Source organism: Mytilus californianus, unplaced genomic scaffold, assembly GCF_021869535.1.
Source record: "Mytilus californianus isolate M0D057914Y unplaced genomic scaffold, xbMytCali1.0.p SCAF_7, whole genome shotgun sequence".
Taxonomy (NCBI): Eukaryota; Metazoa; Mollusca; class Bivalvia; order Mytilida; family Mytilidae; genus Mytilus; species Mytilus californianus.
Genome location: NW_026262723.1, coordinates 40,134,985 through 40,151,967, shown reverse-complemented (window position 1 = coordinate 40,151,967; position 16,983 = coordinate 40,134,985). Strand labels below are relative to the sequence as shown.

General features: G+C 34.0%; 1 protein-coding gene across 2 annotated transcripts in view; it reads left to right on the top strand.

Annotated features, from left to right (window-relative positions):
• LOC127710228 (methylcytosine dioxygenase tet3-like) overlaps nucleotides 1-16,983 on the top strand; it is a 47,838-nt gene that overhangs the window by 18,090 nt on the left and 12,765 nt on the right. For both annotated transcript variants that reach the window (XM_052215991.1, XM_052215992.1), the window contains 4 exons: nucleotides 2,625-5,763; nucleotides 9,424-9,514; nucleotides 12,032-12,125; nucleotides 13,554-13,762. In XM_052215991.1, coding sequence (XP_052071951.1) covers nucleotides 2,625-5,763; nucleotides 9,424-9,514; nucleotides 12,032-12,125; nucleotides 13,554-13,762 — 3,533 coding nt within the window. The remainder of the gene's footprint in view (nucleotides 1-2,624; nucleotides 5,764-9,423; nucleotides 9,515-12,031; nucleotides 12,126-13,553; nucleotides 13,763-16,983) is intronic.

Sequence of the window (16,983 nt, the reverse complement as noted above, 5' to 3'; positions counted from 1 at the left end):
AGTTAGTATTAAAATCGTTAAAGAATGACTCAAAAAGGAAATGTTTTCCGGTTTGTAGATTAAATATTTTTAAAAGATATGTACTTTTAAGTGGGTATGATAATACATGTATAGTGTATCAGAAAATGTTGATTTTATCTTTGATACATTAATGTTTTAGTGACTATCAAATTGATATCGATTTTTTTTCATATTTAATAACAAAGGAATTCGAAGTAGATTAGAATTGTAGGCTTATTTAGTAAATAGCAATTTATTTTGTGATACATGTACTTAAGAAGAAAAATCATACAAGTTAAGGAAGGAAAGTTTTACCTTCCCCTTCCTTTATAATGAATAAAAAAAATGTATGTATCTGAAAATTGACAATTTCAATTTTTCATTCAAATGATTTGAAAGTAGGACCAGAAAAAAACAATAGTGAAATTAGAACGATCCAATATACGTGTGTTCTGATTCTATCAGGTCTGTAGAAATTTACTGAATGTGTCTCATGACATAATAAAACATTATCATCCACTTGTGCAACAAAAAAAAATCATAACGCTATATATATTGAAGCCTCATGAATTGTCCATTTTTCTAATAGTTACTTAAAATAGAACGGTAATTTCAATTCTATTTATTCAATGATAAGAGTCCTTGGTTTACTGAATGTGTCTCATGACATAGTAAAACATTATCATCCGCTTGTGCAACAACAAAAAAAGAAACATAACGCTATATATATTGAAGCCTCGTGAGTTGTCCATTTTTCTAATAGTTACTTAAAATAGAACGGTAATTTCAAATCGATATATTCATTGATAAGAGTCCTTGGTTTATTTCTGAATTTAATCAAATTCTTTTTTAAAAATTAGGAACATATGTGCGGTCTTGAAATACAACCAAAAAAAAAGTAACGGTAAATTGTGCAGTATTGAAACCTTTTAAGTTGTCGATTTTTCTGCTAGTTACTATAAATAGGAAGGTGATTTCCAATCGTTGTATTCATTTACATACGTCTTCGTTTATTTTCTAAAAAGAATAAAAAAATTAGAAACGTGTCTAGTCTGGTAATGCAACCTAATTAAAGAAAATGATGAATTTTTTTATGTTTTTTTCTAAAATTAGGAATACCAAGTCAATCTTAATATTCAAACTGAGGATTGCATAATTACACAGCTACAGATTATCCAATCTTGATCGTTACTGCTATGTCTTTTCTAAGTTTAAAACAAGAAAAAAAATACTGGTTTGTGAACTGATTTTCAGACATAGCTGGGTTAATTATTTATATCTGATGGTAATTTTTTTTTTAACTTGGCCTGTTTTTATACCATGTCACTTGGGTTTCTTCTTGAGACCTCATTATTGTGAGATTTGAATCAATGATATACACAATAGTTGAAGGTAAAAGGATTAAGTATGTATCAATGGATCTATTTATCTCTTATTGTGGATCTTCTATCATTATCTAAATCTGTAATACATGAATAGGTTTGTGGAGTAGATCTGTAATGATCTTGACTTCCGTTTAACCTTTTGGGAGGGTGTATGGAGGTTCAGAGAAATTATGTCTGATTGCAGATATGTTCTAATTGTTATTCGTCATTTTCGATTCTTGATATTTTTGAATTTCTGTGTCAATGTTGATTTAAGAAATTGTTATCTTGTGCATTTCACTGTAATTTTAAATGACAGTCCCATTTAAAATTTGAAATAGTTGATTTATATGAGATGGCATGATAAACTGTTTCAAGTAGTGTGTTATCAGTTTAAAAAAATGTAGTTTATCTTGCAGTAAATGTTTATTAATGCATTTATTGTATAGCAACAATATATTTCATACAGAACACAACAAAAAGTTTGCTTTAGATAATATATCATATTGCACTGGTGTGGATAAAACTTCAAATTAGTGTCTACATCAGTGACAAAAGTATGTTTAAAATTTTTTTTTAATCTTTTAATTATGCTATCCAAGAGTTATTTGCTTGAATATTGGTCCCTTTTTATTTTAATATATATTGCACTCGCAATATGAAATACTACTGGGGACAATATTCGCCAATATTCAAGCAATAACCCAATATAATTGATTTTATACTTTTCAAAAGGTAATACTGTGAATATTGTTTTCCCAACATACATAAGAAGGCCTCGGTGGCTGAGTGGTGTAGGTCTTTTATCTACTGTATTACTAGCCTGTCAACACTGAGGTTGTGAGTTTGAACCCTGCATGTGGCTGGTGTGTTAGAATTCAATCTTAATTGACTAGAGTTTTCATTTTTCCATGCTGAAGGTAGTGGCTCCTTCTGAACACTCTTGGCTTCCTCCACCAATAAAAACTAGTCGCCATGAAATAGTCAATAGGGCTGAAAGTAGCTTTAACACTAAATATCAATCAATCCTAACATCCATGAAAGCTTGCAGAGTTTCGGGATTATCTCTTTCTGAAGGTTGCTTAAATAAAGCAAGAAGTTCATAGCAAATTAATGAATTTTAAAAAAGGCAGCATTTGTTAATTTTGGTAAGAAAGTAAACAGTGAATGGTTTTAGATGAACTTCAAGGAACGAAAAAGCATTTTGAATTATCTATATTTTAAGGAAGAAAAATTGAACTTGTATTATTTTATTTACAGAACAAATATAGAACATTACCTGTGATGTCTAATGGACTATCCTCAGCTGGTTTACCTGTGATGTCTAATGGACTATCCTCAGCTGGATTACCTGTGATGTCTAATGGACTATCCTCTGCTGGATTACCTGTGATGTCTAATGGACTAGCCTCAGTTGGGTTGCCTGTGATGCCTAATGGACTATCGTCAGCTGGATCAGAATCTCACATAAATACATTATGGCAGCAGCAGTTAGAATTAATGCACAAATCAGTCAACGCCTATCAGAAAATGGCCAGTTATGGCAGCAATAGTGCATTATTCCAGAATCCATATCTTCCATACTCAGGGTACGGTTTCTATGATTACCCAGATACAGGTAAAAAAAGTAGCAAAAAACATGTTGAAAAGGCTCCTGAAAAAAATTCGTTACAGTCATCTCAACACTCATCAGGCCAAAAATCAGCCAATAACACTCAACAGAATCTGAACAATTATGCACAAAATACTGAAGAAAATTCACTGAATCAGCTTTCAAAATATGAGACACAACAGCTCCATCATGAAACCACTGTCCATTGGAAACCATCTATAGATAACATCAACTCTGCTCAAAATCACCATAGTCATCCTTCACATAGAAACCAGGAACTCATGTTATCACCGAATCAAGACATGGGTAAAGGGCAGCAACTAAGAAAACAGGAACCCATGTTATCACCTAATCAAGTCTTTGGTAAAGGGCAGCAACAAAGAAAACAGGAACCCATGTTATCTCCTTATCAAGACTTTGGTAAAGGGCAGCAACAAAGAAAACAGGAACCCGTGTTATGTCCTTATCAAGACTTTGGTAAAGGGCAGCAACTCATAAGACAAGAACCCATGTTATCACCTAAATCACCTTATCAAGACTTTGGTAAAGGACAGCAACAAAGAAAACAGGAACCCATGTTATCCCATAATCAAAACTTTGGTAAAGGGCAGCAACTTCCACTGGATTTTAGTCAGGCAAATCTAAATCAGTCTCCAGTGGATTTTAGTAAACATAAACAAAAAGCTTCCATTTATTTTCCAATGGAATTCAACACAGATCAGCATTGTTCATCACATAGTAAAACTACAGGTAATTTAGGAGGAGTCCAGCTAAATGGTAATGAAGCCATTTCTTCTAACTTGAATTATCAAACACATTTAGAAATAAATACTACTAACTATGAGACTGGTCATAGCAGTGATAAATTATCAACAAACCCACAATCTCTCTATCTCATGGATTCTCCGCCTTTTCCAAACAAGGAAGTTAAGAAAAAACAAAAACTGAATTTAGAATCAGAATTAAAATCACCATCTCAGGAAAACAGAACTCTTCAAAAACAGGGAGATATGCAAAATGGCCAGTATCCATACATGCCGTATCCATTTCTTCCGAATTACTACAGTGATCCACATATGATGAAGGCCTTAATGGCTCACCAGAAAATGTACACAGAGAATGCAATAGGCCAACCTGGTCAGAAATTAAAAAGAAAATCATCATCCAAAGATGTGGATGGCAAAAAAGTAAAGAGAACCAAAAAATCTGGTGAAAAATTAAATAAAAAAGGAGAACAAATTATAAATATGGATAAAAAAGTTTGTGATAGTCAAACTAAGAGTAAAAGCAAGATTTTATCAATGGATATTAAAAAGTCATTGCAGGCTAATTCTGTGGCGCTTAATCAGATTCAAAGCCGTGTTCAAGAAATTTTAAATTCGGCTGCAAAAGAAATGAAGCAAGGTATAAAGTCAGGAATAGACCCATCAACTACGGATGTCGAAATGGATGCTGATTTTTTAGATGCTCATGAACAGTTATTAAATCCAGGAACAGATAACTCTAATTCTACTATAAATAATGATAATTTCAATTTTACTTCAAATCCTTGTTGCAATAATTGTGAGAAACTTGGACAGCGTTATTCTCCGCTGTGTGAAGAAAAATCCAAGAGAAGTTCTGTTAGTGATTTACCAGAACTGATAAGTGATAACAAAAATATTTCTTTGGATTTTAGTGTCAAAGCTCCAGTGGCCAGTAAAGTAACAGATAATTCCATGTCAGACAAGTCATCTGACAGTGGAATCAGACATAAAGTAATAAATGCCAGTAGCTTATATGATTTTGAGGACGATTATTCAGACATGAAAACTGACGTGATTTCTTCCAGTGCAATTATTGAAAAAAAAGCAATCCCCAGTACTTACACTTTTCAACCCATGTCTCAAAGCTCAGCAGTACTTCCAACATTTAGTTCTTTGTTCAAAAGTTCAAGTTTTCAAAATTCACAAAATAAAGAAAAAGAAAGAAAATTAACAACACAAGTGACGTGCAAGTCAGATAGTAGTAATGCATTGTCAAAAAAACCAAGTGATATGGTTAGGGTTCTTCAGGCAAGTCCAGACAAAATCAGTCTTGGAAATATGAGCAATGGACTCGAAAACATGCCAGCTCCAACTGAGGAAAAAAACACCGGTAGTAATAATTTTATAAATAATTTTACAATGGGAAACTTCAGTAACTTTGTTCCTTATTCTACTAGTTCCAATTTGGAAATTAAACATGAAAGCTCACCAGTATCATCTGCTAGTGTATATCCAGTTTCTTCATCCAATACAAGTGCTAGTTGTTCAAATTATTTGGATTATCCAATTACTCCTGTTATTAATAGTGATTCTAATACAAAAGTCTCTGAACAAATTGCGGAGGAAATTTTCAAAGCGCCCAATAGTGCAAAAAGCTCAGTTAGTGCTATTTCTAGACTGGAAAAGAATCTGTCAAGTTTGGCTCCAGATAGGAGTTTTGAAAATGATGAAATGGATGAAAAATTGGAAGATTTATCTTTATTATTAGATTTTGAAAATTCAGATGACGAAAAGGAAAATCTGTTTAAAAATTCAACTCCAAAATCAATTGGAGGAGATGGTGATCTCTTACTTGATATGAAACCTGGAGAAAGTATTCCAGAATCTGGTTTGGACCAGTTGGCCTGGGTAGCAGATCAAGTACAGAAGATAAAGACCAAGATCACTGGCGCCGATGACGAAGATGATGATGATTTAACAACACGTCTGCAAAACAACACAAAGATTGAAATGCCTCAATGTGGATGTAGAGGTCCTGGATGTAAGTTTCTAAAAAAGGGGTTGGGAAGGACTATGTGTTTTAGTTAGGGATCTGAGATACTGGCCCTTTGTTCTGTGGATTCATTTTTTTTTAAGAAAATTTGTATTTTCGTAGATATTTGATTTTGTGGTTTTGCCAATGTCTGCATAATTATACATGCCTATAGAAAATTTGAATACTGAATACAATATAAAAATAAGGAGATGAGGTATGATTGCCAATGAGACAACTATCACCAAAGTTCAAATAAAGTGAATGTAAGCAATTATAGGCAACAGTACAGCCTTCAACAATGAGAAAAACCCATTCCATATAGTGAGCTATAAAAGGCTCTGAAAATTATGAAACAATTCAATTGAGAAAACTAACGGCCTAATTTATAACAAAACAAATAACGAAAAACAAATATGACAGACATGAACCAACAACAACCACTGAACTACAGGCTCCTGACTTGGGACAGGCACAGAATGTTGCAGGGTTAAATATACAAAGTTATTTAATCTAGGTGGACACGTTTTCTTTTGCTGTCAATTTATTCTGTTATTTGATGTTAAAGATATGTGCAATGAAACTATTGATATAAAAAATAAGAAGATGTGGTATGAGTGCCCGTGAGACAACTCTCAACCAGAGAACAAATGACGTAGAAGTTAGAACAAGACTTTCTCCCAATTTTTGTGAAATAGATATAAGAAGATGTGGTATGAGTGCCAATGAGACAACTCTCCATCCAAGTCAAAATTTATAAAAGTAAACCATTATAGGTCAAAGTACAGTCTTCAAGCATTTTTAAATTAAAGGAGTGTAGTACACAATATGATACACCATTGTTTTACAGGTATTTCATTATACATAATTGATTTTACTTATTTATGGTATATAACAGTATCAATTACTGTAAATTCAGAAATTATTGCGTGCATTTATTATTGCGATTTTGTCAATTTAGACTAATATGCGATTTTAATTTTTGCAATATTGAGAAAAATCCTGTTTAATTCATATAACAAATTTTTAAATGCAAGTTTAAATTATTGCGATTATAACCCTGTCGCATTTTTCGCAATAATAAAGACATCGCAATAGTTTCTGAATTTACTGTAGTTTTTACTCAACTCATTCTCGACTGTTTTGACTGAGAAAATTGAGTAAGTTACTCTTATGAAGAAATAAGTAAATACAGCTAAAAATTGACAACAACACTTAAGTAAACTTTTATCGGTTTCATCTTATAAGTCCTTTAGAACAACCAACATGGCCAATTTTTCTTAAAAGTAGAAGATTTGAGTATAAAAATTCTTTGTTATTTTTTCAGCTGTTTTTATTATCAAATGATGGTATTCAGAGCAAAATTTTAAAAGATTTTTGTTTGTTTAATTTTGATTTGGGTCATGTGGGTTAAAGTTTTCAGACATCAATAACTTTATCAAACTTTCTTTGAATTTTATGAAACTTTGGCAGCAGCTTTATTATGGTTAAGAGATAGTGTTAACCAAATTTTGGGAAAAAAATTACCTCATTTTCTGGGTTTTTTACTAATAAATGGACTTGGGTTTTTTTGCAGGCAGTAAACAATTACATACAGTTTGGGATTAAACAGTTTTGAAACAAATAACTTTGTTAAAACGCCTTCGGGTGCGGGAATTTCTCGCTGCATTGAAGACCTGTTGGTGACCTTCTGCTGTTGTCTGTTCTATGGTCGGGTTGTTGTCTCTTTGACACATTCCCCATTTCCATTCTCAATTTTATTATGGATATTCTAAACTTGGACAGAAAGTTTTTAAGGGGGGGGGGGGGGGGGTATTTGTGGATTTAAACAATACATAAAGGAATCGACAGTGCAAGACCTTCATGGGTAGTCAAAGTCGTTAAAAATCCCTCTTGTAGACATAAAGTTGAAAAAGTCTGAAATCATGAAATCAAAATTTTAATACAATAGTCCAGATTTAAAAAAAGAACAACAGAAAACCGCAGGAATAACTGCTAAAAACATTACAAAGCAGACACTGCTATAAACTTTTGTACATTTATTTGTTGTCAAACATTACAGTGATTCATTGAGCTTCTAAAAATATGGCATGCATGTACTTCAGAAGGTCAAAAATTGTCTTTTTACATCATTTAAAAACTAATTTTGACAATTTTGTACAAAAACAGTTATAGCCTATAGGCAAAAGTTCACCTGACAAATTGACTATCCGTTAAATGAATTGTACCTTCTTAATGACATTGTAAAAGGTCAAATAGATTACATGTTGGTGCATAATAAAAACCCATCATCTTGTAATCACATTATTTAAAACCAGAGGTAAACAAAAAAGTTTTAAGTTTATGTGTACTCTTAGCCATTTTGTCAACTCAGCACATCTACATAAATAAATATGTAAAAATATTGTAATGAATAAAACAGATTGTAATTTATCTGTTGATCTACCTTTAAGCGGTTTTACAAGCCAGGATTAAAAGGTTTAAATGTTAAAATACTTAATATATAAACATATGTGAATTATTAAATCTTGTAAATAACTGTTAGAGTACTACTAGATTGTTAATAGTTTATATCATTTTTCCCTTTTTTAAAATGTTTTTTGGTTGGAAAGGTAATTTTAAAAATCATTTGTTAGACCATCTTTAGGCAAACAAAATATAGTTGAGTTTCCTGCCTCCCAAACTACTCTAAATTTACCTGCCATTCCTAAAATATTTTATGGACATTTTTTGTTTAGCTCTACTAAAGTTCTGACATTTTAGGTTGGGCTCCAGTAAAGTCCAGAACATTTTCCTGTGTAATCTACGTAAAATATTTATGGACATTTTTTGTGTAGCACTACTAAAGTTCTGACATTTTAGGTTGGGCTCCAGTAAAGTCCAGAACATTTCCCTGTGTAGTCTACGTAAAATATTTATGGACATTTTTTGTTTAGCACTACTAAAGTTCTGACATTTTAGGTTGGGTTCCAGTAAAGTCCATTTCCCTATGTAGTCTACATAAAATATTTAAAAAATGAAATCTTTTTACCTACCTTAGGTTTCATGTACCTACCTTGTTTTTTTTTTATGCCAGTAGACAGACATATATTTTGATTACCCTACATATGAAATTTGAAAGAGATTGATTCAGTATGATTGTAGGAGCAACCCTTGGCCACACATTAAAGCCCAATAAAAAATAATAAATGACCGATAAAAATCTAAAACTAACACTGCAATTATTTTATTAAAATATTATGCTTGATATTATATACCGTACTTTAATTTGTTGCAGCAGTTTAATGCAAAGTCTTTGGTTAATGGATTCTCAAATTTTAAATATATTTTTAAAGATCTAAGTACAATAACTTACATATTTTAGTGGATGCTGTATGGTAATTTTTTGGAAAGGGAAGATCAGGAACACCATTGACATGCATCAATCAATTCACTGTTTTTGACTCATTGTTTAGCATTTTGTTGATGAAGTTGTCTCTGAAAAAAAAAAACTTGAAAATTGTCTTTGTTGAGTTAACATTGTTAATTTAAGACAGTAAAAAAAGCTATACTCATTACAGTATTTAAGTATACAAATATTGTAAAAAGCTAACAAAGGGCACGGTCCCACCAAAGTACAAAAAGCAGAAAAGATTTTAAAAAATTACAAAATATATTTTTCATTGACAGATACCCCAACAGAAGAAGTAGAAGGGCCATACTATACACATCTAGGGGCTGCAAGAAGTGTACAAGCCGTTAGAGAACTTCTGGAGAAAAGGTAGGTTAACTATTTCAATTTTGATTGGGTTAATTCATTTGAGCTTTGATGGATTGTTGTCTCATTGGTAACCATACTGCATAGCCTCATTTTTGTATTAGAAATGTCATGAATTTTAAAAGCAAAAACAAACAAAACGACCTGTTTGGATTCCTTCTGAATTTATGTTTAGAATTGTTGTGGTCCGTTTAGTCTCCCATATATTCTGAAGTGTTAAGTGGCTTGAACTGCCTTCCTTACTATGCATAAGAAGGTTATCTTTCTTTTGAAGTATGAGCACAGGAGGGTATGAAAAGAAAAGTCAACATGAAGGCTATACAATGACCTATAGTTTCTATCTTCTACATCATTTGGTCTATGGGGAGAGTTTTCTCATTAGCAATCATACCACATCTTGCTATACGCCCGTTTACAGGACGTATTATGGTATACCGTTGTCCGCCAGTCTGTCCGTCCTCACGTCTGTCTGTCCGTCCGTCGTCAACATGTCGGACAATAACTCCAAAACACTTAAACCCATTTGCATGAAACTTTGGTGAATTGTTTATATCTATTGACATGAGTTCCCTTTCGATTTTTATTAATTTTAGATTTTACGCTTCCAAGTTGTGGGGTTTTATTCATTAAAAAAGGGGGATTTTCCAGTTTTCGGACAAAAACCCAAAAATGCTTTGAGCAGTTTTCTTGAAACTCTGGTGAATTGTTTCCATCTATTAACGTACGCTTCCTTTTGATTTTTATAAATTTTAGATTTTAATTTTCTGAGTTATGGGATTTTATTCATAAAAAAGGGGGGATTTTCCAATTTTCGGACAATTACTCAAAAGTGCTGTGAGCACTTTTCATGAAACTTTGGTGACTGTTTTATATGTATTAAAATAACCTCCCTATAGTTTTTTTTATAAATTTCTGATATGACATTGAGGAGTTATGGAACTTTATTCTTTGAAAAAGTGACGGATGTATCATACTCTCATGGCGCAGCTCTTTGTTTTTATATTGTCAAGTATTTTTTTTATAGCCTGTAGTCGTGAAAGTGTGCACATTTTATGATTATATCAAAATACTTAATTTTGTATTAGACAAACATATTAAGTCGTTACATTTTGCCTATAAAAATTAAGTAAGAATTCAGAAGTTAAAGATTGAATTTTTTTTGCCAACTTGTATGATTTTTTGGAAAAAAAATTTCCAGTTATCAGTGCTGTTAATTTGTGAGAGCTAATTTCCTGATGCGGGTAGAGTATCGCTTTGGTTGGCTTGCTTACCTCGTGGGTCACTTGGGGGCGGATCCAGCCATTTTTCAAAAGGGGGTTCCTTACCCAGGATAAAGGGGGGTTCCAACTATATGTCCTCATTCAAATGCATTGATCGTCAAAAAAATAGGGCGGTTCCAACCCCGGAAACCCCCTGGATCCGCCACTGTTTAACTCCACCTATATATATTGTTTGCAGATGACAATCTTAATTACAATGCTTGAGCAAACATTTAAACAAACGAAGAAAGCAAGCCAACAAAAGTCTTACTCTACATGCAAAAGGAAATTGGCTCTAACAATGAGATACACATACAATTGCCTACTTTCCAAAAAATAATGACAACCTGTGATATATAATTACTCTGACAGCTTTAATACACTGTGTCACATGTCATTTTATATAACCAGAAGTGACGGTTTTCCTTGACTTTAAAAGTTTAATGTTTTTGTACTTTAACACTGACCTTGAAATGTCTGTTGTGTCTGCAGCTATTGTTCATTTGGTGCAGTTAGGGTGAAGTTGTATTTGGGGGATGTTTATTGACATTTTATGACATAATATGTTAACCATTAAAACTCAGTACCGACAGGTCATACACATGTTTGAAATTAAAACATTCTTTGGATTATGATATATCACAGAAGGTTTTGAGGTTGCAAATTTACATATGGTATACTTACACACAAAAATAAACAAAATTAATAGTAATAACACATTGTAATACAAGCATCATTTGTAATGTCAATTTAAATGTAATATCAATTTAAATGTGATATTTTCATTGTTATTTATAATGCATTTTTTTTTAACTTTCCACGAGAGACTGTCATCATTTTACTAAAGAAAAAAATGTGACGGAAGAAGGCCTAATGTCAAATTGTCTTGCTGATAGTTCAAAAACAACAATAAATATAAATGTATAAAACAGATTTCATTGAGATTAACTTGTGAAGATGTATCTTCTCTATCTGAATTTCTTCACAAAATTTAAAAAAAAATTTAGATAGAAAAACTTTACAGGTTTTAAAAAAAATACACACAAGCTTAGGCAGATAACTGTTCAAAATCACTGTTCCAGATCTAACATCAATCATATTACATGACGATTTCAACTAAAAATATGTTAAAAATTAGAATAAAAAAAAATATGCAAACTATGACTGTGACATTAAACAAATATGATAATATGAACATTATATTGTTATTAACTTTTCAAGTTCTCTCAAGCTAATGATTTTGATTGTATTTTTCTTCCAGGACTGGAATGACGGGTAAAGCTATCCGGATAGAAAAGATTCGTTATACTGGTAAAGAAGGGAAGAGTTCTCAAGGATGTCCTATTGCTAAATGGGTTAGTATAAGTTCAAAAATGTTTTTATAATTTTATTTTTAATTTTTTGCTACATAGATTTTAGATAATACTTGTGGAACATGAATTCATGCTAACAAAAAATTTTTTAATGCTTGCATCAGAAAAATATTTCTATTTTATTTATTTTGCACAGGGATCTTGTTTTTTCTAAAATATGTTTAAAGCTGAAGACCGCCTCCGGGTGTGGGATTTTTCTGCTGTGTTGAAGACCCATTGGTGGCCTTTGGCTGTTTTCTGCTCTTTGGTCGGGTTGTTGTCTCTTTGACATATTCCCCATTTCCATTCTCAATTTTATTAAAACTTTTCCTTCTGTCAGTTTTGTTTTTCTTCTACTGCAAAAGAGGGCATACCTAATAGTTAATGAATATATCAGTAAAGTACAACTAACTTTGGTTTTGGTTAAGTTTTTTGATTCAGAATGTTTTAAGCTACATGACATTTCGTCCTGTTTTTGAAACAACGTTTAAGAAAGATTTTTGGAATGCATCAGTTTAAAATAGAAGTGACTTTGATTAACTTAAATTGCAAAAAAGAAAAGAATTTCAAGTTGACTATCAATTACAAATGAATCCATATTTACCAAGCGGCAGTAACTTTTTGTGTTTTTCATTTCATACTTGTAAAAGTGTTTTGTTGTAACTGATAGTTGTTTTAATGGTGTAATTTGTCAATTTAATTATTTAGAATTTTGTGATTAAGTGACTAATCTTATACATTTTAGAAAAGGGAGTACACTTGCACAGATGGATATTTGTTAGAAATTAAAGTACAAGTGTGACTTAAGAAAAATTCTGTCTTCTACGGACATGATTACCAAAAATTGCTATTACTTACAAATGGGAGTTGGAAATGTTTGTTCATTGTTTAAATTCAATTAAACCTGAATTTGAAATTTCCTTTCAGTAATTTGTATTTTTTATCAATTAAATCTGGCAAATATGACTGTTTTCATAACAGTAAGAAAATATAGCAAAAAAATGATGTGTGGAGAGGAGCTTTCAGGATTGAATACTGTAAATTCTGAAAGTTTGGATGCATTTATTATTGCAAAAAAGAACAAAAATGTGAGATTTATAGTTGCAATTTCAGGAAAAAAAGCAGCATACAAATAAAGCTACCAAAGTTTAAGATGTATGTGGATTTTTGTAAAACCCATTGTGTTGCTTTTTTGCAATAATGAAATTGTTGCAAAATGTTTTTTTTTAATTTACAGTAGTTCATTTCTGCCTTTTTTTCCCCCAAAAATACAGCAAACTGCTGCAATTTAGTATTTAAACACATGTAACATCACAAACTGGTTTTCAACCCAAAAAGCTTGAGAGATTCTAATGAAAAGAAAGAAATATATACAACTGATGATTTCCAGACATGAAACGATCTCAATTTATTATTTTTTTTTTTTTACAGATAATCAGAAGATCTAGTGAGGATGAGAAATACCTGTGTGTGATCAAACAGAGACCAGGCCACTTCTGTGATACTGCGTGGATTATAGTTGTGTTAGTGGCATGGGAGGGGATAGAAAACAACACTGCAGCAGATATGTATGATTATCTCAGAAATACACTTGCTGCACATGGATTTGAAACTGAAAGAAGATGTGGAACAAATGAAAGGTAAGAATATTATGTGTGATATTTGCTTATTACAGTAAACTAATGCTCGGGTGGATGTTGTCATGTCCATCTGCCCACCATGAGCAGCCCATTCCTGTCCACTATGAGCATCCAACACCTGCCCACCATGAGCTGTCTATTTCTGTCTACTATGAGCAGCCCACTCCTGTCTACCATGAGCACCCCATTCTGGCCCACTATAAGCATCCCACTCCTGTTCACCATGAGCATCCAACACCTGCCGACCATGAGCTGCCAACTTCTGTCCACCATGATTAGCCCACTCCTGTCCACTATGATCAGCCTACTTCTGTCCATCATGATCAGCCTACTCCTGTTCACCATGAGTATCCCACACCTGTCCACTATGATCAGCCCACTCATGTCTACCATGAACATCCAACACCTGCCCACCATGAGCTACCTATTTCTATCCACAATGAGCAGCCCACTCCTGTCTACCATGAGCACCCCATTCTGGTCCACTATGAGCAGCTCACTCCTGTCCACCATGAGAAGCCCATTCCTGTCCACTATGAGCAGCCAATTCCTGTCTACTATGAGCAGCCCACTCCTGTTCATCTTTAGTATCCCACACCTGTCCACTATGATCAGCCCACTCATGTCTACCATGAACATCCAACACCTGCCCACCATGAGCTACCTATTTCTGTCCACTATGAGCAGCCCACTCCTGTCTACTATGAGCACCCCATTCTGGTCCACTATGAGCAGCTCACTCCTGTCCACCATGAGCAGCCCATTCCTGTCCACTATGAGCATCCAATTCCTGTCCACTATGAGCAGCCCACTCCTGTCCACCATGAGTATCCCACACCTGTCCACTATGATCAGCCCACTCCTGTCCAGCATGAGTATCCCACACCTGTTCACCATGAGTATCACACACCTGTCCAATATGAGCAGCCCACTCATGTCCACCATGAGCATCCAGCACCTACCGACCATGAGCTGCCAACTTCTGTCCACTATGATCAGCCCACTCCTGTTCACCATGAGTATGTCTACCATGAGCACCCCATTCTGGTCCACTATGAGCAGCTCACTCCTGTCCACCATGAGCAGCCCATTCCTGTTCACTATGAGCAGCCAATTCCTGTCTACTTTGAGCAGCCCACGTCTGTTCACCATGAGTATCCCACACCTGTCCACTATGATCAGCCCACTCATGTCTACCATGAACATCCAACACCTGCCCACCATGAGCTACCTATTTCTGTCACCTATAAGCAGCCCACTCCTGTCTACCATGAGCACCCCATTCTGGTCCACTATGAGCAGCACACTCCTGTCCACCATGAGCAGCCAATTCCTGTCCACTATGAGCAGCCCACTCCTGTCTACCATGAGCACCCCATTCTGATACACTTTAAGCAGCCCACCCCTGTCCACCATGAGTATCCCACACCTGTCCACTATGATCAGCCCACTCCTGTCCACCATGAGTAACCCACACCTGTCCACTATGATCAGCCCTTTCCTGTTCACCATGAGCACCCCATTCTGGTCAACTATAAGCAACCCACTCCTATCCACTATGATCAGCCCACTTCTGTTCACCATGAGTATCCCACACCTATCCACTATGATCAGCCCACTTCTGTCCACCATGAGCAGCCCACTCCTGTCCACTATGATCAGCCCATTCCTGTCCATTAATAGTAGGGATGTCAACTCGGTGAAGATTTACTAATCGATTACTCGTTGGATTTACCGAGCGATACTTGAGTATTCGCTCGGTAAAACATTTACAAAATGGAAACACAAAATTATACCATTTATGTATTGTGGGTCGTTGTCTTATGATCGTAAAACCCTCAACATTATTACCTAGGCCCAGATAATAGTCCAAGGAATTTTATACCATAATTAATAGCTCATTTACTACACGCACTAATTATTTAAACTGGTAATAATCTAATCAAGTAATTAATTAGTATCTAAAGAAAAAATATTACTCAAGCAACAGTATTGGTGAACCGTAAAAAAACACATTTAATGATCCACAAAGGGTTGGTGATTAGAACTTACTGATGCCATTTATCATTTTCTTAGGGTCGACACAGGGTGCAACAAATTTGTTCTTCTTTAAAAATATTATCTTGTCAACCTTTTCTTGGATGTAGCGATTTCTCAGATTTGTTAGGTACCTAACAGTTCTGCTGATGAAAATGCATGCTCTGACGGTACAGAGGTGGGGGAGTAACTAAGATAAGCTAAAAGTGTAATCCTTTGAAAAATACTCTTGTTCATATATCATACATGACTTTTTACATGTACCTCTGTTTGAAGGAATTTTGAATGACAGTTAAACGCAAACATTAGAATAGTATTTTAATTTTTATTAACTTTGATTAATATATAATTTCCCGGGAGGCGCTCTCAATACAATATTTTTTGTTTAAACTTAAGAAAGCAACATCATTCTAACAGGAAACCGATTAGTGGAGTATCATTTTGGTACTCGATACTCGGTACTACCGAGCGATACTCGAGTACTCGTTGACATCCCTAATTAATAGCATCCAACACCTGCCCACTTCTGTCCACCATGAGCAGCCTACTCCTGTCCACTATGAACAGCCCAATTCTGCTGAGTAAAACCTAAGGCTAAAAATTCGATATTTTCTGCTTTTCTGCTGAACATGCAGCTTTGTGAGTTAGAGCAAGTAATTGTTGGCTTGGAGTTAGAATAATGTAACAAGATTTGGTGACATATAAAGATAAGAAGATGTGGTATGAATGCAATAGAGACAAATCTCCACAGAGACAAAACGATGTAGAAGTTATCTATAGGTCACCATACAGCCTCCAACAATGAACAAAACCCATACTGCATAGTAAGCCATGAAAGGCCCTGAAGTGACAAATGTAAAACAATTCAAATGAGAAAAAACTAATGGCCTGATTTATATACAAAACAATAAACAAAACAAAAAACAAATATGATATACAACAGCAGATGACAACTACAGGCTTATGACTTGTTACAGGCACATACAGAATATGGTGGGGTTAAATTGTTTGCTGGTGCTAACCTTGGAAAGTGGTGTAACAATACAACATAAAAACAAAATATAAATCAGTTGAAAAATCATGTTTTCAAGACCTAGATTTTAGGTGCAGTAATTATGACCAAACATGAAATCCTTTTACAGTTGATTCATTTTCCTTCACATCTTTATAAACTGTTTGGGCCT